The 27,862-nt window shown below is 41.5% G+C and overlaps 1 protein-coding gene across 5 annotated transcripts in view; it reads right to left on the reverse strand.

Annotated features, from left to right (window-relative positions):
• Positions 1-27,862, reverse strand: part of LOC127584643 (paired box protein Pax-2-like) — a 173,951-nt gene that overhangs the window by 136,093 nt on the left and 9,996 nt on the right. For 3 of the 5 annotated variants that reach the window (XM_052041478.1, XM_052041479.1, XM_052041477.1), the window contains exons 2-6: positions 27,019-27,734; positions 24,140-24,350; positions 21,218-21,415; positions 16,093-16,178; positions 10,543-10,665 (exon numbers count right to left, since the gene is read on the reverse strand). In XM_052041478.1, coding sequence (XP_051897438.1) covers positions 10,543-10,665; positions 16,093-16,178; positions 21,218-21,415; positions 24,140-24,350; positions 27,019-27,061 — 661 coding nt within the window. In that variant the 5' untranslated portion in view covers positions 27,062-27,734. The remainder of the gene's footprint in view (positions 1-10,542; positions 10,666-16,092; positions 16,179-21,217; positions 21,416-24,139; positions 24,351-27,018; positions 27,735-27,862) is intronic. The other 2 variants (XM_052041480.1, XM_052041481.1) reach the window with 1 other exon arrangement.

Below are 27,862 nucleotides of genomic sequence, written 5' to 3' on the forward strand. Positions count from 1 at the left end.
GCATTACGTAACAGATATCTACACTACGTTATTTAGACATTTGGGTTAGCACAGGCCTGCTGTGTACGACGATGGTATTGCTAGATACCAAAGCTGCTTCCTGTAGGATTAGGAGGCACAGTCACATGATTAAGGCTCCTTCTAGTGGCAGTATTTTGATTCAGCGATCTGACCTATGAACCCTCCTCCAAGCACAGACTGACAAGAATGTGCCTGAGATTTAAACCCAAGGAAACTGCAGATTAGGCAAATCATTTGAAACAGATGCATTGAGCAAATGTGCAGTCCATCACTAAGCACTCCTTATTGACATTTAACAGCTCACCCTTTTATTTCTCTCCCCAGCCCCGTGCTTCTTCTGTGAAATACCTCCTCAAACATAAGTCAGTCTCTGACGCACTGGCCGGCCATTCAAATCGCACTCTGCTAAAACCCCTGGTGAGACTTCACTGGAATTCCAAAGAATTATAAAGCGACTTCAAAGGGAGAGTCTGAGGGAAGTTCAGGACTTCCCAGATTGCCTACTTCAATTTACACATTTTTACGTATCTCAATGCACACACCCCACTGCACATTTCAGGATACAACCTGTGGAATAAATGCTCAAAATATATACTTCAGTCAACACATACCCTAGTGTCTGTGTACCTCATTAAAAGCATTCGTTTTCAAGGTGAAGACCTAATTGTCAATACTCCAAATAAAAATCAAAAACTACAGACGCTGGCAATGTAAAATAATCTGGGTTTTACCCCACCAGTGACGTCACCCCCACCCCACTCTCTCTGCTGCTTCCCTTCTCTCCTTCCCAGTTCTGATGAAGTTTCTTTAACCTGAAATGTTGTCTCAGCTTCTCTTCCCACAGATGCGGCCTGGCCTACTGACTATTTTCAGCATTTCCTGTTTTTATTGTTAATACATCAAGGTATTCATCGAACACAGTCCATTATTGCACAATAACATGCGTGCATGCCACCTGCACATAGTAGACCACTATTTTCAGTGTGTACGCTCCGACGGTATATAGTACACATGTATTTTATTCCACTTATTTAAAGTTTCTTTATTCAAATCCTGTCTCAGTTGTTATAAGATTAAGCTCCTATTTTGCTGTATTAATTAATTCATATTATTGAACAACTCAATTTTTAATATTGAAAAGAACTTTGAATGATTAGGAGCAGGCTGTAGTATATTGTGCTTACACTGGAGCACAATTTCCAGTCTACATTCTTCTAGGTACTAACTCTACCACACAAATGTCAACATTCATGTCACAATGTGCGTTGCCTGAGTTTATGCTGCCTGCTGAGGATACTTCAGTACAGATACTCCACTGTGTATCTGCACACCCCAGAGGACGTACCCCAGTGTCCATATTTTAATATACACATTCCAGTAAACTTATCCCAACAAAAAGCTGAAAAGGAATATTCAGAAAATGGCTTTAAGTTGCAAAGCGAGATAAGGCAATGGGTTTAAATGGAATAAAAAAACAAATGTAAGGGCACTATCAGGAAATTGCTCCTTACTCAAAGAGCAATCAACACATCCCCAAATAAAGTGGCAAAGACAAAATTCTTTGAACCATTTTAAGAAACAATTAGAGATGCTATAGTTTTCCAAATGGACGAATTAAGAAGTTTTAAAGAGTTTTCCTCATCTTGCAGTCCACTTGAAACTCAAGAGTACAAGAAAATAGGAGCCGGAGTAGGCCACTCAGCCCCTCAAACCATTCAGAATGATCATGGCTGATCTACGCTGGTCTCAGCTCCCCTTCTCTGCCAGTTCCCTACAGTCCTCAATTCCTCGATCTTTCAAATATTTGTCTCTCTCCACTTTGAATATATTTATTGACCTTGCCTAGACCCACGTCAGTGGCAGAGAATTCCAGAGATTCACTACCCTCAAGAGAAGTAATGTCTACACACCTCAGTTTTAAATGACCAGTTCCTTATTCTACATCCACCTGATTGTACATGCTTCAGTGCTGATACCGAAGTTTGTTTAGTTCTGTTTGCATAACCCATTAAATTAATAGCATAAAGTACTAATTTTTTTAGGAAAATGAAGAGGCATTTCAAACCTCACCTTCTGTCCCTCACAGCAGTGAATCATCGCTGAATTATCTAACACTGTCCTTTCTTGACAATGTTTCCACACTAACACCTTGGATGAAAAAGCTTGGCCTGACTTCCCTTTCTACACTGATTAGAGTACCAAGGAGACAAGAGGCAAACATTAACACCAGAGACACATGAGACTGCAGATGTTGTAATATGGAGCAACAAACAATCTACTGCAGGAACTCTGCGGGTCGAGCAGTGTCTGTGCGGGGGAAGGAATTGTCGACATTTCGGGTCAAAACCCTGCAAGAGGACTGAGACATTAACTTGGTCAGCTTGTTGATTTGGTAACACTCCAGTCTTTGAGTAAGAAGATTGTGTGTTTGAGTCCCAGGCCAAGGTTTTCTAAAAGACTGAGATGGCCTCCATGATAGTGATTCACTGGTGGGAGAGTCACAAGCTGGAAGACAAACCTACAAAATTATTAGAATCAGGTTTATTATCACTGACATATGTCATGAAATTTGTTGCTTTGTGGCACAAGTACAATACAAAGACATAAAAATTACTATAAGTTATAAAAAGAAATAAATAGTGCAAAAGAGGAATAACGAGGTAGTGTTCATGGACCCTTCAGAAATCTGATGATGGGAGGGGAAGAAGCTGAGATGTGTAGAAACTCCTTCTCTCTGAGGGAAATGAATCTCTGGAATTCTCTTCCCCTGAGGGGGAGGGAGATCAGATCATTAGAAATATTTAAAGCGGAAATAGATAAATATTTGAATGATCGAGGAATTGAAGGCTATGGGGAATTGGCACAGAAGAGAAGCTGAAGCCAGCAGAGATCAGCCATGATCATATTGAATGGCGGAGCAGATTTGAAGGGCCAAGTAGACAACTCCTGCTCCTATTTTCCTGTGTTCTTGTGATCTCGTCATTTAAAGAAATATTTTTCTAAAATATGCTTCCAGCTGTGTGATATGAAATGCATCATTTAAATGAAGTAATGTTTTATCAAATGAAGGGTGACAAGTGACCAATATAGTAGAACACAGGCAGATAGTAAAAGTCAAAGCAGCTGAGCAGGCAAGTTTGTTTGGTTAATTACTGAGCTGCATAGACCTGGAAACCTTTGAGTTCAGTCGCCTCCACACAGAGGTAGTTTAGCTGCCTCAGCAGTCTAAGGCTCTGCTGTTGGGTTAGCCCCCTGATTCCGAAAAATCAAAAAAATAATCTGCCAGAGCTCTCTGATCATTAGGGTGAATTTGGGCACTGGATAGTGGCAAAAGTGGGCTCAGCTGTGACGAACGATGCGTTGCAATAGCCTGTAGCATTCCTTGCCAAAATTCACTTGTGACTAATTGGCAGTAGGACACGGGTGCCCAGTGTCTGTGCATTTGGGGCCCAGCAAGGAGTCAATTCCTTCAAGAGAAAAGGAAGAAAAGGTAAAAAAATAAAGGAGTTTATCCAGTCTATGGCAGAAAGATTAGAATAGTCAGTGCCCAGTAGGTTTGACAGGACTTTGTTTAATTACAGCAGCTTTCCAGCTATTGTGGATGAAAAACGTTTGTTTTCTTTTTAAAAAAAATGTGCTGATATCCCAATAAAGAGGAGGAAGTGATTGGGCTGACTGTGAATGACTCCTGCAGTTTTAATGGAACTACATGCATTCCTCACAACATGGTCCTTTATAGCCGCACAAAAACATGCTTTAATGAGAGGTGACTTACAGACAGCGTGATTCATACAGTTTCTATAGTAACCTTTCTAAGGTTCTGTGAGTTGGTTGGACCTCACTAACTTCAGTGCCATCACAAGGTATTTTATTTCCCAAGTTGCAAAATAAGCAGGAACAACAAGGGGGGAAAAAAAGCCCGGAGAACAGGTGGACTGAAGTGGGAGAGGCTGACGTGGCTGATTAAACTGATTCTGTGAGCAGGCTAGTTAAACCACAGAGTTTGTGTCTGACCGCAAAGACACATTGCTTCAAGTTAGCACTGGCTGCCTTATCAGCAGAGCTGGAGTAAGGTTGGCAGCCACATAACCCCCCCCGTCCTCCCCCTCCCCCCCCCCCACCCCACCCACCCCTCAGTCCTAGAGTCTCCAAGAACTGAAGATTAATTTCCTGGACACAATGCAAGCAACTGGCAAGAGAAAAATCAGAGAGCATGATAAAAACAGCGCTCTCTTTCATGTTCCCTAAACACTCACTTATTAAGAATTAAAAATATCAATGATGGAGAAGACATACTGCTGATTAGGAGAGAGAGTTGGAAGCAAGAGACCATCTTCTGGGGAAAAGTCCAATCAGAGTTGCTATCATTAAGCTGATGAGACCGAATTTCCCAAGCTCAGTTTTGCTCTAAGTTGATGAGCAGCAGCCCCTTTCATCAGCTGTACAACTGAGTTAAACTTAACCAGTTGTTGGATGTTTGTTAGCTGAGTTCTCTGCGTGCGTGCAGAGCAGGCAGTGACAAGCAAGCAGCATTGTCCAACATTACCAACTCCACATCACTCAGGACTAGGGATTCCAGCTATGTTTCAACATAAATCCCAGCTTTTAATCACTCCAACCAATCAAGCAACACTTATCTCTCATCTGTACAATTTTTATTGTGAAGAAGTGATATTTGAAGGAGAAAAACACGCAAGTATGTGTCTATTTTTTCTTCCCGATTTGCAGGAGATAATCCCAAATTTCTAGAGACTGAGGATCGTCTTGGAGTATTGGGAGCCTTACATCACACAGGAACCAGCTTCCTAGTAATTCCTATCAAACTGTGTTTCACTCAGTGGTAACTCTTACACAAGGGTGTAAAATGGAAACAAAGAACAAGTGTTCATGATATTATGAAATGTTCATGCTGCTAATTAAATAAGAATTCAATATCATATATTCATCCTGATAACTAAACAGGAATTCCACAGTTACCCACAGCACCTTGCAGAATAAACAAGAGGCCTTTGTTCAAAGAAATCATCTTACTATTAAACTACAGAAAATGAAGAATAATTTTTACTATTATCACTAATTAAGTAACTTAATCCACATCCTGCACGCTGCGAATTGTTCTTGATAATGCCAAAAGGAGGAATCACGTTTATGTTGGGTCTTATAGAAAGAAATACAGCCTTCAATGGCTGGGTCAAGAAAACAAAACCTGCCAAAACCTCCTTGTTCGGCTGCCACCTTTACACAGAGTCTTCACAAGAGTGAATTTATGTTTATTTATGAACTGAAGGTGTAATTTATGAGTGTGAGAGTGAAGATTTGAGAGCGTGTGAGAGTGCAAACTGAGAGTGCTGTTAAACTATTTTACCACAGAAGGTGTTATATACCCAACTCTTGAAATCAAACGTCGTCAAACATTATCACACATGACATATATACCAAACCATATACTCACTCATACACCACACACATAGGCACCACACACACACACACACACACACACACACACACACACACACGCACTCTCACTCATCGACACCATACACTCACACACCACACCAGTCACACCACATGCCCACACACACACACACACACACATTCACACAACACATCACACGCACACACTCTCACACTCTGCACCACACACTCACACACCACACCACACATGCACATTCACACATAGTACCAGCCATGCTCACAACACAATCTCATTTCAGCAGCACTTTGGATAAGGAATTGCGCAGATTCCTGATGGGGTTTTATTTTCTAAATATCTAACCTCATCAGCCAATACCACTTGCTTTGTGTGCTGAAGCTTCAATGTCTAACACACATGGCCTCCCTCTGCTTGATTGTTGGCAATTCCAAAACTCTGCAGTTTAATTTTCGTTTCCTTGTAATTCTAAGCATTTTTTTAAATTTTCTCTGTGCAGTGTGGAAGTTCAGTGGCTTCATAATCATAATAGCACTCCTCTCTGGGTCGACATCAGGTTTATATATAGCTCATTTGTTGTGCTGTATGAATGTGTCGGAATTGATTGATTTTTGTATTTTTTTCTACTTATAATAATGTTTATTCAATAAAATTAAAATGGAGAGCTGTGCTGTGTGCACTGAGTCTATAATCTGTAAGGCTTGAGGCAAAAAAAATCATTTCTTTTCCCTTCCCCTCTCTCAGAAATGGAGTGAAAACATCTAACACATCAGCACTGCTTTCTGCGGCTGACCTGGGTGGCTTGCTACATCATCTTGACATGTAATTATCCTAACTCTTCTTAATCATTTCACCCAAGATTAATTGTATAAGACAACAGTGACAAAAGTGTAGGCCAGGCCTTTGAGTGGAAACCCCTCTTTCTGTTCAATACGTGCTTCATTGAATCAATTAATAAACTTCACTGAAAAGGAACCAAGATTTTATTTTTTTTGTGGGGGTGTGGGGAGGGGGGGAAGTTGGTCAGTGTCACGCTTGACTGGGTGTGGGTTGGGGGAAGGGGGATGAGGCTGAATAGAATCTTCAGGGAGTTCATTATACGATCTGCATAAGAAAGCTTTTTTTTTGCTAGGTGCCTGTCTGTTGAATGTGCTCAGAGATCCTAATATCGACAGAACCACAGGGCCAGCATGCGTACAGACTGTCTCCACTCTTTCTGTTTCTTTCCCCCATTTCATGCCCTCACCTTCTTCATCCACCGCTCTACTGTCTGAGCATGTTCATTGCCCGACTTACTCCTTCCATAAAATATGGCAAACTAACCTGCCTGTTGCATTGATGATCGAGGTAGATTTATAAGGAAATGGAGAGACCCATTTTTCCTCCATTCACCTTGATGGTCCCTTGGACTTGAATTTTTACGCAGAAATTATGACTTCTGCTTTCTTACCATTTGGTCTCCACCCAAGATATTCTCAGTCCCTACTGAAGTTGCTGTAGATGGCATCTGGTGGTCAGAATAGTTAGTTCTAGCCTGACCCGAACCCAAACATCTAATGTGGGGTACTTTCCAGCCAGAAAACCAATGGATGCTCTTTGAGAGAGGGAGATTCACATGTTCCCTTCACTTTGAGACAGGGCAGTGGAAACTCATTGTCATTAAGTACAGTCCTGACAGACATCAATTAGTCACAGAGCTATAGAGTCATACCGCACAGAAACATATCCATGCCAACCAACAAGTGACCATCTGTATTCTATGTTCTATAGTCTATACTAATCCCATTTTTCAGCACTTGGTCCATAACCTTCTAGGCTTTGGTAATTCAGTAATTGTCCAGATAGTTCTTAAATGTTATGTGAGTACCTGCCACCACCAATCACTCAGACAAAGCATGCCAGATTCCAACCACCCTCTGAGTGAAAAAAATCTTTCTCAGATCACCTCTAAACCTCTTACCCTTACCATAAACCTATCTCCTCTGGTTTTAGGCATTTCTGTTATGGGGTAAAGCTTCCAACTATCTATGATGTCTATTCCACTTACAATTTCGTATACCTGTATCAGGTCTCTCCTCCGCCTCATCCTCTCCAAGGAAAACAAACCCAGCCTATCCAGTTTCTTCACAAAACTGAAATGTTCCGTCCCAGGCAACATCCTGGTAAATCTCCTTTCCACTCTCTCCAATTCCATCATGTTCTTCCAATATTTGATGACCAGAAGACACACAATACTCCAGCTGAATTAGCTGGGGATGGATAGGCAAACGTAACTAGAGCTTCTCCATCCATGCGCCCCAGTGACAGACTCACTGGGAGCCCAAGTACTAAAATGAGCCAAAAGCTTTCCTAGTGATCTGGTTGAATGAACAAAGGACATGTCACAATGATCCATGCACCTCAGAGGCACAATTACACCATGCAGAACAGTAGGGTTGACTAAAACTAAATGTAATCACCATACGCAAAATACATACCAACTTTGAGAAACTTATACCATGTGAACAGATTGAAGTGACAGATGACTTTGGGGTTTGAAACCTGCATTTATATAATTCCTTTAATATATAAATGCAGGTTTCAAACCCCAAAGTCATCTGTCACTTCAATCTGTTCAAATATCCTACGGTGTGTTATCAAATAAAATCTGGCATTGAGCCCCATTAGATGGGGACTAAGAGCTTGGTCAAAGACATAAGAGATGGCATAGTTGTACAGCAGTTTCGCACTGCTGCCTCACAGCTGCAGAGACCTGGGTTTGATCCTGACCTTAAGTGTTGTCCGAGTGGAGCTTGTACATTCGCTCTGTAACCATGTGAGTTTCCTCCAGGTGCTCCAGTTTCCTCCCACATTCCAAAGACACGCTGCTGGATAGGTTAATTATCACTGTAAATTGGCCCTGGTGCAGGAAGGTGGCAAGAGAATGGAAGACAAAGAGAGTTGATGGGGTTGCAAGAGGGAAAAAGGGGTTAGTACAGATTGGTGCTTGATAGTTAACATGGATGTGATGGGCTGAAGGGTTTGTTTCCATGCTGTATGACTCTATGATAGTTTCATAACAGAGAGAAGTAGTGAAACTATCAAGTAAGGAATTCCAGAAATTTGGGCCTGGTCAACAGAAGGTCTGGTCAGCAGTGGAGAGATGATGAAGATGGACATGTGCAAAATACAGACCTCTTGAAATCTAGAGATTTTGGAGCATTGCAAGACTAGAAGGGGTAACAGTGATAGAAAGGAGAAGCCTGTGAGTGAGCTTGAAAATTAAAGGTGAGGCTAGTTACAGGCCAGAAGGTATCCTTATCTGTGATCACTATGCCATCTGAAATACCTTAGTATCTTAAGTATCTTGGCATAGCAATAAAAATGTCTCAGTTTTGCATCTATAATGACCTGATAGAGTGGTTTTAAAATACATTAATGAACTCATCCCTAGTGTCGCTGGGAGCATCCACAGCTTTTGAACACAATTCCCTCTCTGAAGTAACAAGGATAAGGAATAAAAATTATTGTTTCAGAAAGCTTTTCTTCCAAACTATTGTATGCACACAGTATGTAATCAATAATCCAGGGTTATTAGAAAATCATCAACAAACTGAGAAGATGACAGGACAGATTGCATCAGAATTCTCAAAATGCAAATCGTCTTTGCCAACAACATTACATTTAACCCTAGATTTAACAACAGCTAAACTCACGGCTCTCTGAATCCTTCCCTGCTCCTCCAGTCAGACGCTTCACTCCAGAATCCAAGATATGCCTGATGATTTCAAGAGGTCTTGCCTCTCATGCCTTTAGCCTTGACAATGATCTATTCTGTGACTCTTGACCCTTGGGGTTGAGTCTATTGCTGCAAAATAGCGACTAGTATTCTCCCCACCAAAACTCACAGTCACTTCTCTGTGAATAAATGTTGGCATTGCAGAAGGTCCTATTTTCTTACTGTCAGAATCAAGCAATCTCCTGAGCCCTGAGCAGAGGAGGACATTGTGAGATGATGTGGGGATGCAGAACACAAATGGTTCACTTTCCAAATGGTGTCCCTTGTTTCCACTCTTGTCCTTATTCTGACCAAATTTTAGCCCTTGGTTCTACTGATGCCAAATGCCCACTAGTCAACTGCCAAACTCCACTTGTACATCTTGACAGCAAGTATTAACGAGTGACAGACATAGACAACACCAGGACCTAACCTGATCATGCCCAGCAATATCCCAAACCAACTGGAGCCACTGGCTGGTGATCTGGATTCAGTAATTTTGTCCTTCCATTCTAGTTGAAAGTTACTGTTGCAAGCTTTCGTGTCAATAACTGGAATTTCTCTGGTAAGTTTTCTTAGATGATACACAGTGGAGTTGACTGATGCAATTTAATGTTTTACACAATGTTGTAAATTAATTGCATTTTTAAAATTTGTCACTTTTGTTACAATGCTGGAAAGGATGCATAAAGACTAACAGCACAGAGACTGCAGGACAAAATTTCAATTCATTTACCTTCATGTGAAATTCAGAGAAAAATCTGCAATTTTTATGTAAAATAATTTACACAACAGATGGTACAATCGTCCAGCACCCAAAGGGTTAAAGCAGTTAAACAGCAACGCTCCTCCCTGTCTAAGCAGAGTTCACATTAACCAATCACAAATATCTTCTCACATACTCAGGGAATTCAGTTAACGCCTTTATGAATGCACAAAGCAAATTCTTCCATGTAAAAGCATCAGCATGTTCCACCAACAGACAACACCCAAAAGATGGGTTGGGACTGCTAACCACCACTGTAAGAACATATAGAGGCATAAGGTCGTCGGTCCCATGGTTGAAGCTATAGGCTGCTGAACTGAGCTCCAACCATGCAGTCCTTATGACCAACACCTCGCAGCAGATCATGTTACACAAACCCGATCGCAGAACCGAATTCCGTAATAAACATTAAACCCCATCTGCAGACTAGCTGAAGCCAACAGCCTAAACCGTGTGTAAACTAGAAGATGATTAGAGAGCAGATGGGCAGCACACAGCCACAGTGCCAGAAATACTAGCTGCCCTACAGGTGACAGCACAAAAAGCTGGATCATGTTTCCTTCTTACCTTCATCTCGTTTCCTTTTGGCCTCGCCATTCGATCGTGGAATGCCCAGAATCCCGTTGATGGAGTACGATCCCACTGGATCATTGGATGCCGAGGATACAGGTGGAGAGTTTGTGCTGGGGACTGAAAGGAATCAAATTTTTTTTACAGTTGCCATTTCACAGCGAGTCAACAGTTTAACTTGTTATGCTCTACAACCTGCTTTGGTAAAGGAAACCGAGCATGTAATTGTGATAAAAGAGAATAAACAGTATTTTATATTACTCATAAACTAAGGCACTAATTAGCATGGAACATAACCAAATATAATTCGCCTATTGCCAAATGGATAGGAAGACTTCTGAGGTAACGAGTCAAGGAGTCGAGGTTCCATTCTCTGTGCTGAGTTAATGGATAGAAAATTGGACAACTCAAGCAGTTGCCTAAGTTTGTAAGGCAGGCTGGGAGGGTGGGGGTTGGGGCAGGGAGGTGGTTGCCCAGTCCTGATTGTTATCCAGTGACCTCTGCTGGAAAATGCATGTAGGTGAATTCTGAACGAAGATTGGCATGAATTCAGCTGTGGTACCTGACCGGGACGAATAGCTGGCCAATACTCACTGTCAAGGCTCAGACGTGAATAAAGGCCACTTGAGCAAGGTATTGGAGGCAAGCTGGTTCCCCACAGATCTCCAGCCCAGTGAGATGAAATATCTGGTGGGAATGGGGAGACAAAATTAGGAAAAAGAAAAATTATATCTCAAAAGGAAGTGGACAATCTCAGGTGGTACATTGTATCTCTGACAATGATGTTGGAAAAGAAAATAATTATTAGACTCAGTGTAGGGGTAGGGCAAATTATATGGTACTTGGTTTCAGAAAAATGACTGGCTTTACCCTATGCAGTGATCCTTCATACAAGGACATTAAAAGCAGCAGAGTACATTCAGGTCATAGCCCTATGTTCATGGGTCAAACAATTTTCTCTCTGTCCCTCAACAGCTGCAGTCACATGAGGATTGAAAGGCCTGACTTATGCAACCATGCCTACGTGTATGAGAGTCGGCAGCTAGTGGCTGTATACTGGGGCCCTGGTTGGTTTTTCACCTCTTTTGCTCCAAATGAGTCCACCAACAAGCTCATCACAGTCCGGAGAGTAAATCTTGATGGCTCTGTGTTCGGACAGGCTATATAATAATCCGGGTAGCTGTAGTCTAACATTCGCCTCACCAATACTCACTCCAAAGCTCCAATGTTTCAATTAAACACAAGAGTTCAGCTTCTCAAGCTACCAGAGAGTTGCTAATATGTGTGAAACTGTCTGACTTTAGGCAAGAGGCAAGGGGCGGGAGAAAGGGAGACAAGAGAAAACTGGGGTACGGGAAGTTTCTTAACAGACGAGACTTGAAATGCACTGAAATCCACAGTGAATATCTTTTTCTATCAATCCTCACACATTGGTTCACAGCAAGATTCTCCATCCTAGCCTAACCTTGACTGAGAAACCAAACAATCTTTTGAAAGTTTAGATGACATCCCACAGTGGAACCACACTCAACAGCTGAAACATGTGATACAAAACCTCAACAAGAACAATTGAATAATTATCAATAATTAATTATTGGGTAATATTTGACATAATCCTAACTGCACTATGGTGATATAATCAGAAGTTACAGGACAAAGGCAGGTACCTGGAGTTAGGTCACAGATCAGCCATGATATTGGCTGCTGGAAAAAACTCAAGGAACCAAATAACCTACTTCTGTTCCTGTGCCTTCTAACTCCAATGTGTGTGAAAATGTCATGTTACAAACAGTGGCCATGCACTGATCACTACACCAACACGCCTCACTCCTCTCCCCTTCTCTCCCTCTCTCTCTCTGCTTATTCTCAGCAGACATGATTCTACTGAGATAATTTTGCCAAAGCTTCAGAACCACCCATAAAGCATAAAACAGTCAGTTACTTCCTCTCTGTTCCCACAGATGTGAGACAAGGTTAGCTTGAAAGCCACTGTTTCTGCCTCTGAGGCAGGACTCCAATGTAAGAGGACATCAGGGGATATCAGACTACTGTCCATGCTGACAGAAGTTCTAGGATCTGAAGCATTAACTGTTTCTCTTTCCACAGATGTTGTCTGACCTGCTGAGCATTTCCAGCATTTTCTATTTTTATTTAACTATCCATTCAACTGATTTCATTCAAATGATTTCTCCTGAGCTGCCCTGACCCCATTCAATCTTGCCAAGTTCTTGAGCATGCTGACTGTCTCCAAGCTCAGTAAAATCACTTTATTTTGAAACACATTGCGCAAAATAGAAACCAAAGCAACGGACTGTGCGTGTGTGTGTGTGTGTGTGTGTGTGTGTGTGTGTGTGTGTGTGTGTGTGTGTGTGTATGTGCGTGCATGTGTGTGTGTGTGTGTGTGTGTGTATGTGTGTGTGTGTGTGCATTGTGTGTTTCTGTGTGTAATGTACATTTTACGCATACATATTGTGTGTAGTATACAAATCACTTTACACAATATGACTAATAATAGTAGTCTAATGGACGAGTGGAACAATCAGCCACCTGTCTTCAGTTACAAGCTGTTCTTCTCCTGTACTATTCAAATAGATCTGTGTGATCTTGCCGTCAGTAACTGCTCCATTTTGAGGGAGTGTATGCATGGCGTCTCACTGTGTTGTAACTGTAAAATTACACCAATTACCCCAGCTAGGATAATCTATAAATCATCCCAGTAGGAGCACCATCTGTGAAAACAAGTGCAAAGCAATTGGAGCCCACCCCCCCAACTTTAACTTCTTTAGGCCCTCACTATATTTATCAAGAATCACTCCCTATCCAGACAGTTAACTCCCACTATGCATTGGTTGTGTTGTCCTGAAATTCCTTAATATTCAAGCATCCTTCAAGATATTGCCCAGTACAGCACTGAGCCACCAGACTGGGTTGAACAAGTAAACTTATATCAGACAAGGCAGCAGAGGGATCCTATAACATTCCCCATCATCCTTTGTTAAAAATCTGGGAATTCGGCCAGGCTTCCTATCCCAGATTACTGACACCTGTCGCAAGTACTGACACTGGATGTGGATGAGATGAGGCTCAGTTGTGACAGCCTTCATGGTTGGATAACCTGGCGACACGGTGTTTAGACTCTTACTTGCATTGACAACCGGGAGATACTGAGGGCTTCCCACACCAAAGAGTCATAGAATCATAGAATCACAGAAAAAGAAAGCCTACTCGGCCCATCGCAGCTTTGCCAATACTATCTGATATCCCACTACTCCCTGCTCTATCCTGAGAGCCCCACAGATATATTTTCCCCTTTCCAGTATAATACCAAGTTCCTTTATAAAATTACAACTGAATCTACATCCACTGCCCTCTCAGGCAGCACAATCCGGATTATAATAACTCACCGCATAAATAAAACTCCTTTATCTTCCTTTCTTGCCAATTATCTTAACTGGTCGTCTCTGTTCCAATCTTCCTACCAATGTTTTCTTTGATTTCTTTATTAAAACTCCTATCAACATTTAAAATAACACTGATAAATTTCCCCTTGACCTTTTTTACTGTAAAGCTGACAGTACCAGCTTCCTCAGTCTCTCCTTGGAATTTAAGTCCTTCATAGATTGGCAAATATGCTCTGAACCCTCTAATACAAATTACTGGTGCTGTATCCAGCCACAGCCAACACTTTTGGAGGAGGAGGAAGGAAATGTCTGGGCAGCCAGAGTTGGCAACAATAATCTTACCACACCAGAGGGGTAATTCCACTGTTAAACCGCAGATGCCACTCCTCGTCATTACTAAGAACGACGTTATACCAGAGGGCTAATTTTTACTGCACCTGGTTTTGTTGATCTAAAATTGTTAAATCAAACAGATGGCTGCAATTGGTGTTGAACTAAGATAGTCTCAAAGCCCGAATTAAAACATTACAAATAATGATTATTTGGCTAAATTATTACATTTAAATTGAGAGACTTTTTAATATACTAAATGCAGCATAGTTGGGAGTGAATTGCCCTTTCAGTTTTTAGATCTGGGTATTTCATCTCTTGAATTTTTCACTTGAATCCAGCCAAGGAAGAGTGGGTTAATATCTCCTCTGCAGAAAAATAGCCTCATTTCCTAGTGATGGTGAAGTCACAATAGGAGCCACACAATTGCTTACTTTGAACTTCAGAAGGCTGGCAGATGTGAAAAATGGAAAGTATCCCCTTGGTGTGGAATCTGCCGCTGGCAGCTTAGAACACCCAGCAACACATCGGTCACAATGGTTGCAAGACTCACTACAGAATCAAACCAGAAGCACCAGTAATACCCATGGAATTCTCCAGCTTCAGCTTTGCTGAAAGGTTGGTGGAATTAGCAGAGAAATAGGTTGACATCCACATGAGTGGAAAATCTAACAGAAATTCCAATCCATAGTCCAAACCTCTTGTATTTTACACAGGATGAGCTGTATATTTTGCATAGGATATTAAACTAAGATCCTGAATCCTGTTTTAGATGTTGTGACAATACCCAAGGGAGTGCCAAAGTTCTTCTGTCAACTCAATTCGCTTCCCACTGATGTTCATGGGAGCTTCTGCATGCAAAATTCCCACCACATTTATCTATGTTGTAACAGCACCCACACTCCATTGCAATTTATTAATTGTAAAACAGCATGTAAGGCATTACATAAATACACTGTGTTTCAACAACTACAAGTAAGCCATAGTTTGATTTCAAATATAAAACATAATGACCATCTATTAAGGGCATTGTTTCCACAAAGCAGGCCGCATTCTTAATACAATTAAGTTGGGACTGTTTTTATTTTTCTCTACAGAATATATGTTCACAGATAGGTACATATGTTTGCATAATGTATAGATAAGCAAATCCATGAATCAATGTGATTTGATGTATCTTTTACCTTATCTTATATACTTCTTTTAAAAGGTTAGGCCCATTAAGGTAGTGGAGTAGGCATGAAGTCTTGGAAACATGAAATAGGCCATGGTCCTTATGTGTGTAATGGACTTTTACATGTGCTAATCAGATAATCCCACATCACCACTTTCCCCCATTACCCTGAAGATTTTACCCTTCATATATGTACCCAATACCCTCCTGTGACTGGTTTAACATTCCACATCACACCACTGTATTATGCCTCAAGTTCCTTACACTGTTGTTTTAAATCTGAATCCTCTGGTGACCAAGCTCTTCTGTTGAAAATACTGTTTCCTTATTCGCTGCATCAAAGCCCTTCATAATTTTAAACACGTCTATAAAATTGCCTCTTAACTTTCTCTGAACCAATCTGTCTCCTCCCGTTTCTCTGGGTAACTGAAGTCCTGAATCCCACTCGAGTAAATCTCTTCCACACCCTCTCTGCCTGGGCGTCATCCCGAGAGTATGGTGCCAAGCGAAGGACATGCCGCCCAGTTGTACTTTGGGCAAACACAAACGGCTGAGCCTGAAGTATAAATCTGTGATTGTGAAAGGGTTAAATTTGGTCCGTGTGTAATAACTAGCTTTCCTCCCAAGACTGTTCTTTCTTACCTATTGTGTGGCCTGGTGCAGTGACTGCGGTCCCGGGTCCATCCGGTGAGGGATGGAAAGGCTGCTGCACTTTGGTCCGAATGATCCTGCAAACAAACCATGAAATCACATCAATTCACCTCAATGATCAGGGCGACTGATTCTACCTGGCCACGGCTAATCTAGTTGTCGAGCGTGTAAGCAGCCAAAGCTCCCCAGGCAGAACTCCCAGAATCAAAACTGCGTGAGGCGCCTGGTATTGGTAAAAGGATGTGATTTAATTGATCTGAGACTCGAGAAAAGTTGGGAATTAGTTGCAAGCGAAGTAATGCAAATAGAAAGCTATAAATTATATGTGACAGGAATGCAATAGTGCTGTAATGCTGCTTGGAAGTCTTGTCCTATCACAGGATACCCTGTACTAATGACACTTTGAAAGGGGTTCTCTACCAATGAATATTAAACTGCTAATATGTGGGCTTGAGTCTTTCATGTTAACCTCGGAGCAGCGACTGACTAACTGGGGGACGTGGTAGCTGCTTGTGAATTATCACAGACATCCCGCCGACGTGTAAAGTATTTTATTCTATGCGCCGATTTATATCAGCAATACTTTTGATTGAAACCAAATATTTGTAAATATATTATTAAAGCTAAAATGCTAATTTTGTTGCAAACGATCAGTTGATAAGGAACCTGGGAAAATCAAAATTACCATCGTTGGAGTCGTTGGGATTTGTAAGTTAATGAGCGCAGGGGACACGCTAATGTTCTGTTAAATAATGTCCTGCCCATTGCACTGGCCTGTTTTCTTCACTATTGTTCTCACCACAGCCTTTGTCTCTTTTGATACCTCGTCCCCTCCCGAAGCCATTCAGGAACACTTGGACACGGGCCCCTGTTCCTCGGCCAGGTGTTCGAGCTACATGCCGGGCCCTCGGTAATGAGGGTCAGTCACCGTTTCTCCATCGCCGCGTGTGGGACTTTGCCCAAGTCCTGCACTTAGGCCAGATTTCGAAGGCCACTAATGATACCTCGTACCCCCTCGTTCCCTATCTTGATATCCATCAGCTAACTCTTTACTTGGATTAACGAACTCTTCGCTATTGGTTTACACAGATCCCTTTACCAACTGAATGGTGGAGACAAACCGCTTTTAGTATACTCTTCCAAACTCTGTTTCTTCTACACCGTTTTAAAGCTGCTTTTCCCCCCTCCGTGTTACTGCGTGACCTCTAACACTTGGGATCCCCTAGTAGGAGTTCATATAAAAACAGTCAATATACATCAAACACTCATTGATTTTAATGGCCACAAGATCGCCCACAATCTCCCTAGTAATGTCCTTGGGGCTACACGACAAAAGCTACAGGACTTATCAAAAAAAGTATCAATATTTTATTTGGATTTTCAAATTCCTCCATAACTATTATTTGACCTATTGACTCGCGCCAGCCACATAAATTCACCGACTTTATTCGGAATCCATGTCGTGGATATTGAATAAGCAATTTAGAAGGGTGAATTAATGAGTTGGCCGTTGCGGAAAATTCCCTGAAGAAATATTAAAATTGCTTGGAGTCGGAATCAATAGCATCGAAAAAAGGACTTGTTTTTTTTAATGGCCACCAGCCGCTTGGTTCTAATTCCTGACTGCAATGCAACAGCAGAATGAAGCCTTGTCTAGTTGTAATCTTTAAAAATTCATGCAAGGAGAACGTTTAACTACAATGTGTACTTGCCAATGTAATGATCTGAGATAATCGTTGTATATTGAATTAAAACCCAACACTGCAAAGCAACGCCCTTTCATTAAGGTGAAAAAAAATACATTTAATTGTATTGCCGCATTCTAATCTTTTGTATAAACCAACTCGATTTCTTTCAAACCCACTCCAATTTAATTGAAGCTGAAAAGTTTTACAAACGCTCTCTAATGCGATTAATCCACACTTAGAATGTATCACACACGTATGTTAGAAGGCTACTGGAGTCGCTTTTGGAGCGACCACGGTGCATGAAATGATTTTTTCTCTAAAAAAACACACACACGCTGAAATTTCTCGTGAATCGCTGCCCCCGATCTCCAAAGATCTCATTAAAATGTAATGCTGATGGCAGCTGTAGACTTGAGGCAAAGTTTATTTCCGCAACCCAGCTTGTGCGATTTCACTTTCTTCCGCAATTCCTCACTGTACCCTTCCTTCTCTAGAAACCTCTCTCCCGCACACACCTTGTCATCCCAGAATGAACAAAAACGTATTTAAAAAGCTTGTATTTTCAAATGGATTTTCACTTGTATTTAGCACATCGAATCTCGATGATTTTCGACGTTTGAAACTGAATGAAGAGATAAATACAGTGTCCTTCTAAGTATTTTGGTGGGGAGTTAGCGACGGTTCGCGAGTCACGGGGGGAAAAGAACCCTCAAAACTCGGTAGAGTCAATGATGGAGGCTCGGTTGGTTTGGGGGGGAGAGAGAGAGAGAGAGAGAGAGAGAGAGAGAGAGAGATTAGACTTCACTAAACACCGAAAACAGGCGATCCCAAGAGCAAACCTCCTCCAAACAATAACGTTAGATTGTTGTTTTAAACACCTGTTTGACACTTGAAGAAGTGTGGCTCACAGACAGGAAAACGCACGCAATTGATTTTTTTCTTGCTTTCTGACAAAAACGGATCTATTGAACTAGTTTGAATCTAATCAGAAATGGACACTTTTTGTCACGGTGTGAAGTGTGGGCTTGGTCGGTTTTTATTTTACAGTTGTTTGATGAGGCGAGAGTTGAAGAAACGCAGAACCAGCCGGGCAGTATTATGTGCCTGCCTTTATCTCATCCCCTTCCCACTTTTCCAAAAGTGAAATCGGATACAGGGGACAATTTATTTATCCAATCTCTACTCCCGTGACTCTGGGATAGTTTTACACACAAAAAAAACTTTCAAAAAGATAAACATTCTATTGTTCTCTTATAGTGGCTCGTGTCAAACGCGTTAACGCACTTTAATGCATTAAAGGCGCCATATAAATTCAAGCTATTGTTGTAAGAGTGTAGCATTGCCAAGGTAGAAATTTATTTTTTTATTCTAAATGCGTATAACGTACACAGTGGACAGTTCGCTTAAACCGCCTTTTCGATTTAATCTTGGCGTCAGGCAACGCTAAAAGGCAACTATTTCAGCTCATTGAGATGTTTGCAGATTAACCAAAGGACACAGATATCGGAAGTTAGACATTTGGACATTGAGTGCAAACCTCAATGTTTGCACTCAATGTCCAAATATCTTAGGCCCAAAATCCTGCTGCATCTACCTAGAACTAACTAGTTAAGCCTTTCTATATTTGTCCAGATTCCTTATTTATGATGAAAGTCCTGAGAAATGTGTCCGGACCCTCACACATCATGCGCCAGTGTCGGCTGTTAATTTGGGGCCAATACCAGGCAGGGTTTAGCAACTTTGAATTTTTTATTTCCCAACGATCAAAGTCAGGATTCTAAAAGTTGTCAGTCTATATCTTTATTCTCAGAAACTCTTTTCGTCTTGAAGAAGGCAAGGAGGGGATGGTTTACTGAGTTCTACCGTCGATATGTGAGCAGTTTGGTCGGAATGAAATGTTAATTTCAGTGGAAACGTACAAGCGCGGGCTTGCGTTCACAGGCGTGAACCTCACTGTGAACTTCAGTCAAAGTGGACCTTCAGGACACGAGTTATTTCCTTTAACTGTTAAAGATCTTTGATTTCCTCCAAGATTCACTATTTCGGCCGGAGAACCATTTAATTTGACGGTGATGTGAAACAGAGCGAGAAGGAAGAAATGAAGCAAGGGTACGGGACATTTTGAGGCAGTGGGGTGAAAAACGAAAGCGTTAAGAAGAACGAGGAAGGGCGAAGAAGTGAGGGTGGGGGTCAGGTGGGCAGACAGAGGAGGCAGGCAGGTACACAGAGCAAGTCCAGGGGACTGCTTTGCGTAGGTTAATGTTTCAACTGTACAGTAAATCTTTAATTATATTAAACTATATTAATAAATTGACCGAAATTACCGGAGGCGCCCGCGAGGAACGGTCTCTGTAAATTCAGATTATGGATTTCTCTGAGCTTGCCTTTAGTCCTGACACTGGCTTACTTCGATATTCTTTTGTCTGACGCTAACCCTTCCCATGTTCCCTAAACCCATGTCGACCGCCCAACCTGCCTATTTGTGTGTAAACTCCCCCTCTCCCCCGGGGTTGTTGAAAGGGGACCCGTTCCCAGCACTTGCGCCATCGGCTACGCAAGGCACCAAGAAGGACGTACCAGCCACCGGGCAGCTTGCAATCTTTAAATCAATGTCCTGAAAGACCCTCCTTAATAGTTTACATTTCCACCAATTTGCAATTATATTAAACGGCCAAAAGGCCATTGCATCCGGGTCTTATTCGCCTTTCTTTCATTGATAGTCCTGTATAATTCCCCGTGGTCCCAGGTGAGATCAGAAGGAAACCGCATTCTTGGTCTTTAGCGTGTTTTGATTAGGATTCCATGTTTAGAATTGCGTGCACTCGTTGATGATTACAAAAATTAATTTCGAGATTATTCTGAATGCATTATATATTCTATGGAGAGATTCCGTCTTTTAATCGCTTAGTTCCTTTTTTAAAAAAACGTTGCGTTTGGAACTATTCACTTTAAACAAAATGTTCAGTGAATATATCAGTGAGAAATATTAATGCCTTCGGTATGGTACAACTGACATTTCATTTGTGTATACATACGTTGTGGGGTATTTATTTCCTCAGCTTTTGGCCCTCTGACTGTCCTGCATTCCGTTCTGATGAATAGATTGGTCGGGTCTGTTTATTCTTAACGTTCATATATTTACAAGGAACGTCGATTTAAGGAATTTAATCGTTGTCACCTTAAATGTATATTTAATATCATCCATATTTTTAAGATTAAATCAATGTCTACGTCTGATTCGCACCTGCTACAAGAAATATACCCAAACCTTGATTAACCAATAATGGCATTGGCTAAAAACTAAATAGAATATAGTTACCTGCGTCAGTTAGTAAATGATCTGTACTTTTAGCTTTTAAAAATTAAAATAAATGATTTTATTCTCCTCGGAGTTCTGGGGGGAGCTGCCCCCGGATTCGCGGCTGTACCTGTTGATGGAGCTGACACTGGGCACACTGTCGTTGTCACAAATCCCCTCGGCCAGCAGTCGGTCTCGGATCTCCCAGGCGAACATGGTGGGGTTCTGGCGCTTGTACTCGGCGATCTTATCCACTACTTTCGGGGTCGCAACTTTGGGTTTAGAGCCCCCAATGACTCCGGGCTTGATGCTGCCCGTCTCGTAGTATCTGATAGGGGACAAAAACCAGAGAAACGAAAAAAGATAACAAGTAAAACTTCAGCAAAAAGTGGCTTCATTCCCTCACTAGTACACCGTTGAAACAATCTGCAAGGAAATGCGTTAGGTGATCTTTTGGTATAACCGTACATAAGAACTGAGTGTATGTTTGTGTGTGTGTGTGTGTATGTGTCTATGTATAGTAAGTATTTTGTGTATGCATATATATATATATATATATATATAATTGCGGAATTGCTGCATCTTTTGTGTAATTAAGTTTAAGGAAACGACAGCAAAAGTCGACCTTACTCGTTATTTACAGCCTCATAAAATGGATAGGGAACAGTAAAACGCAAATAAATCAGTGTATGTACGCAATAGTATTAACCTGTCTGCGTTACAGTCCTCCCTGCTCTGAAACAAACCATCACGTCTCTGGGAGATTGGACAACTAAAGGCACCGATGCACATCCTCTCTTTTAAATAGAGAAACAAATTTAGCAAGGACATAATTAATATTAAAATTGGCAAGGCTTTTAGTACTGAATTTTGGCTTTGGTGAGGGTGCTTGGGGGAGCGGGGAGTGGGCTCCTAACATAAGTTTCTGTTTTTTCCCCCAGTGTCTTTTGCAAAACCCCCCGCCCCCCCCCCCCCCCAAGAAAAGCGAAATAGTTGGAAGACGAGAACTGGAAAGAGCAAGAGAAAGTCAAGAGATTTTAAACATCATTACTCGCGTTGGGTGTAAAAGTTGATTTCTTTCTAAGTCCCTTGGATCTGTTCCTTCAATGTGCAGGAATTCAATGTTTTTAACTAAAGGTGATGCTTATTTTCAATCTCCCTATATTATCTGATGTTAACCCTGAAGCTAGGAGCAAATGTCACAGAATGAACAAGAATTATATGTCTAGCGTTAACGGAGCCTTATTTACTCCACTGTCATATGGAACAGGCCCTCTAGCCTCATTGCGTTTTATGATATAAAAAATAATTGCCAGAGCAAGGTTAGGCTGTTAAAACTCATAAGCGGGGAAAATAAATTAAACAGAACCCGTCTCCTTTTGCATTGTTTGATTTCGACTATCAACGGAAAACCAGATCTAACAAGGGATACGGTTCCAGCCTTGGTGAGTTCGGCAACTACATCGGATTAAGCCAGGAAACGTTCCACACTGAATGTAACAGTGTCGGTGTTTCACATGCAACATTGATATTTTTTGCCCACCCAGTGTGCACACTCAGCATTGAAGATTCAGAGTTTACAGGCGAACATCGCAACAAACACCAGACGTTTGAAAGCAGTTATGTCCCAGTGTCCAGATTGGATAACAGAGGGCTGATTTTTAGCGTTCACGTACGGAGAGTCTACATCAGTACTTAGCTATCTTCACCTCGCCGCCACACCCTTCCCCACCACACACTGTGCAATCCTTAGGGCTACATGGTTGTTGTAACTGCGTACGTGTATTCATTCGCGATGGACACCAAACATTTTGTGGTTTTTAGTGCATTAAATGCTCAGCGTGAAACGGACAAAATAGAAGTTTCTCCATTGTCAACTATGCGAAATTTCTGTGTGTTTCACTTTGAATTATCTTCCGTTTCACCTCGACCAATTATAATTAAAAATAACTCAGTTAGATTAAACTAACAACGAATGGAAAATGATATTGCTCGGCAGTCGACAAGCTTCGAACAACAATTACTCAGCTGAAGATTCTAATTTTAGTGAAATGAGTGACTAACTCCTCTTTCGCCAGGGAAGAGTGATTCATATTGCAGCATTCAGTTCACGGGACAAACATCTGTTAAAGCTGAAACATTGCTCGTTGAAAAAAAATTAGGGCGCAAAATTTAATTCCGGGAAGTTTCTCCATTGGTTTAAAGACATCTTTTCTCCCAGTTCAGCTTCTTTTCCCAATTGCTAAACTACCCTAAGAGGTTACATGTAATGGCATTTATTAAACAATGTGGTTGGAACAATATTGGTTGGAAGGGATCTGTTAGCCGGTGTCTAGGTCAGATCGCGAACCTGTACTCGAGTCAAAAAAGATCGAACAATATACAGTCGCCTCGCAACTGCACCTGTTCCAATACAACGGCCGCAATCTACATACACCACGTCAGCCTCGGAGGCCTGGCCACCAGCGGCAAACCCTACCCACCCCCACTCTAAGTGTATTCCCTTTTTAGTTTGTAAGTGATTCCTTCCGTTGGCGTCGATCTGCTCTACTTAAAGCTAAAATGTGCGCTCAATTATGAATGGCAGTTCATAAATGTTTCGCATTTTCAACTGTTTTGGTACAAAGGACGGATTATAAGTACTTGCCCACCTTCCGTCTGGTGTGATGCTCACTACTCTCCCCCCGCCCCTGCTTCTCTCCTCCCTTGGAGACTTTCCTCGTTTATGTTGGACTTTGCACCTCTTATTTTCGGAATATTTTGGCTCGTGTTTTTATTTTCTACTTTGAAGAAGCCTGCTACAATTTTAATGTTAAGATTTTATTTGGACATTGTGCTGAATTAACTTCCCTTAAGGGAAAACAATGACATTGCAAGAATTACGTGAGACGGAACTACTAATCGGTTCATGTTTGGAACTGGATTGGAGTTTAAATTATGTTTATTGTTGGCGCCACAGACCAATTTCTCATGTTACCGCTGGAATTATGTATATTACAATATTAAGCAGTGGTTCTTCTGTGGTTTTGTCTCTGGCAGTATCACCCCTCACCTGCCCAATATCTTGCTGACGCAGCCATGGCTAACACGGAGTTGCCGGGAGATGTCGCAGGGTCTGACTCCCTGGTGCGCCAGTTCCACGATGCGCTGTCTCACCACGTCAGGAAGGGGCCTGCCATTCACAAACACTCCTCCCAGCTGATTCACACCCCCATGCCCTGCAAAACACACACAACTGAACTCATCCCAGGTAGAACTGCAACCTGAAAGAGAGCAAAAAAAGGGAAGGGAAGAAAGGAGGGAGGAGTGGCAAAAAAGAAACAAAAAAAGGTAGAAATGGAACAGGGGAGAGGGAGGAAGGGCGGGATGGGAAGGGAAAAGAATAGCGAGGGGAAAGAAGTCGAAAGCATGGAATAAAAAATTACATATATGTGGTCACGAACACACTGAAATATATTTGACTTCATATATTTCACACATTAAATATAAAAGCGTGGAAAATGCCACTTTTAACTCTACATTGTTGTCAATTACTGTTTCATTTGTCATTTAAGCAAAATCAAAATACATAAAAGTGCACACAGTAACATTAAATCTGGTACCGTCTGCCAACCAACTACATTAGTGTGTCTATTACAATATGATGTGGCAGTGTTAATTTACGGAATTATTCAACATACTTTGTAAAAGAAAAATATGACATTTAATTAAAAAATAAACTATGCATAAACTTTAAATTAGGTTCCATTTTATTCCCGAACGGCTCTGGATTATATGGCGTGTGAGGATGTGTGTGTGTGTGAGAGAGAGAGAGAGAAGTGTAACGGAGCAGCAAGACAATCTGTTTGTTGAACGGAGCGCTGGTATTTGTGTGCGAAAAGGGGTGGCTAAAGCAACAAATTACGACAGATTCCCTCCTCCAGGGCTTGATAGAGCTCACTGAAAATTCCTCTATCTCGCCTTTCTCTGTTTCTCCCTATTCTGTGTGCATGTGCCTCTCTCCCCTTCACTCGGGGTGTTCAGGTTAAACATTCCCTGATTACCCTGCTCTCTATAATACCTAGCAGTCTCAGCGAGAGGGGAAAAATATATCCGAATTTAAAACTGCCACCACGAACTGAGGAGATATAAAATGCACAAATCCCCTGATGTTACCGAAAATAAAACACTCGTTGTTTTCTGTATGAGGGACACAAGCCCTGGACACCAATTAATTAGATGTACCAAATGTTTACATTTAAATTTTGTTAAGCATACTTTCATATCGCTGGTCCTTCAGTATATTTTACATCACAGGTTTATAAAAAAATACGAAATGCGTGAAAATTACGTGTTATTGATTGTCGATATCCTGTTTAACAGCGGTTAGGAAGAATTATATCAAACCCTGGAGTATATTTACAAGACCGTGTCATTTCAAGAAACAAGAGCGACAAAGAGCTTTCACGTGAGCGCACGATTGCCTTCTTGTTGCTAATGCACTTGTTCGAGGTGATTTGGAAGTTTGTTATTTGTGTTAGTGTAGGAGTGTCCGCGGTATTTCGGCGGATCACAACTCCTGCACTTCAAACAGTAACTTATTGATGCGAGACGACTTCGCCAAACTCTCAATTGCCCTGAAATCGACCCATGTCGGAAGATTATAAATATGGATTTTGAAGCAGGACCTTGAACAGATTTTTTAAGTTTCTTTCTCACACATTTTTTTAATCTAATAATATTTATTCGTGCCCCTTTCTTTCTCAAATGCATTTTACAAAAAAAAACGAGCAGTAGTTGTCAATCTATCCTACAGAATACCCTGAAGTGCGGGATAAATACTTACTAACGATACTTGTTTATTCGTGGTTATCCTCGCCTCTCCGATGTGTGGTTTGAAGTTACTGTCTGGCAAAACTCCTATCAGATTCAACATCAATAATTCAGACTAGTTTTGATATCTCAGATTACGGATTATTTAAAGGCCGCATCATCATGGATAGATTAGAATAAATAATTTAAAAACCTTTTACGATGGAATATCTGTTAGCAAGTCTTTTCATATTTACCAGGGACTCTTTGGGAAATAATGATGAATATAATTTAATTTGTACTTTTTCAGTGTTGCTGCTTTGTTAGTTAATATCATTTTTGATAGTTATTTGTGCTAATCAAGTATATCCACGCCTTCAAAAAATAAAGCATTGCATGCGTTATTCTTGTAAGCCTAATAATATGGGTTATGGTGGTTTAAGAGATTTCTAACGATATTGGGCCCTACACGTGGTTAACGGTGAAATTAGAAAGAGGAATAACACGGCGGTTTATTCATCGGCCCTAATTTGAACTACCAGGCTAAATAATATGTTATGCAACCCAACCCCTCGTAACTCTTTTTTTCTAATTTGTGGCTTTAACCAACAAATGCAAACAGCGCGGAAGAAGGAAATCTGCTGAAGCCCTACCTGTATATTACTGACAATAACAGCGTGACAAACTGAGTAGGAGTGCGGGCAGAACGCGTTAATTTGTAGAGGGAGGAACATATCCTCTTCCTGTTTGGTATCAAGCCGTGTAGTCCGAAGAAGAGGAAAGTTAACTAACCAGCTTCAAATATGCACAACTCCTGGTAGTTTCAGTCAACCCGTTTGCCTCTCATCTAAGATTATACTTTGGCATGTTATCATTTCTCAAACACTCGTATATTGTGTGCCCTGGTGTATCCGAAATTAATCTAAACAGTGCACATGTTTATATTTAGATCCGTGACATTTGACAAGTAAATGTTCTCTTGTTTTTGTTATCTGTTGTGTATCTCGTTATATATCTGCGCCAAAAATACAGCAGTAATTATAAATAGGAACGTTTATTAAGTTGTTTTTTGCAGATCTAATAATTACTTAAATAGGCTGTAGTGCCGTTAGAAAAAAATACAATCAATTGCCTACTCACTGTGCATAGCTGAGAAAGGGTCTGCTTTGCAATGTATATCCATGAGTGCCAGCGCCACAGAAATGAAAGGGGTTGATTCCGCCGTCTCGTATTTTTTAATTAGACGCTTACGTTAATGCAGATAAAACATTGACTGTAAATAAGAAAACAACAAAAGAAACAGAAAAAAAATCTTTCTTTTTTTTCCCCCTTTCCTTCCCTTTCAGCTGTGGCGACGTGCCGATAGAGAGAGGAAAATAAAACTAGTCCTGAAAAGAAAGTAAACTGCTTGGCGTCCCTCGTCCTCAGTCACGGAGAGATGGGGCAGCGGTCGGCAACCGGACAGGTGGCACGCATGTCCTTCCACTTTTCTGAGATGTTTGTGGACCAAACGGGCATCAGTCGCAAACCAAGGTTGGAATTTATAGACTGTTTGGAAAAAAAACGCACACGCACTGACGGGAAATGAACGCACGGGACGTCGTTTGTCAGTTCACTGTCCTCTGAAAATTCTTTACACCTTTTCTCAAATCCTTCCCCAAAGGCGACTGACGGTGCCTAGGTTGCGCCAGGTAGCGGGGCCGATGTGCAGGGGGAGGCGGCGGAGTGCAGTGGAGCCGGGAGCGTGGGTCTGTAGAGTAGCCGGTGTTGGTTGCAGGTTTTGAAGTGCAGACTGAAGCCCGGGCTCTGCGTGGTTCTCTCTAAAACCCTGCGCAGATTCCAGCCACTCCAGTCCCCTTTAGAAAGATGGATGACTTGTCAGACAAAGGCAATAGATTACAACACTTTATGATTCGCCAACGCAGATTGGACCCCAAATGAGGAGGTCCCGTGATCTGCCACTTTGAGTCACCATTCGCGAGCA

The sequence above is a fragment of the Pristis pectinata genome, chromosome 30, assembly GCF_009764475.1.
Source record: "Pristis pectinata isolate sPriPec2 chromosome 30, sPriPec2.1.pri, whole genome shotgun sequence".
Lineage (NCBI taxonomy): Eukaryota > Metazoa > Chordata > Chondrichthyes > Rhinopristiformes > Pristidae > Pristis > Pristis pectinata.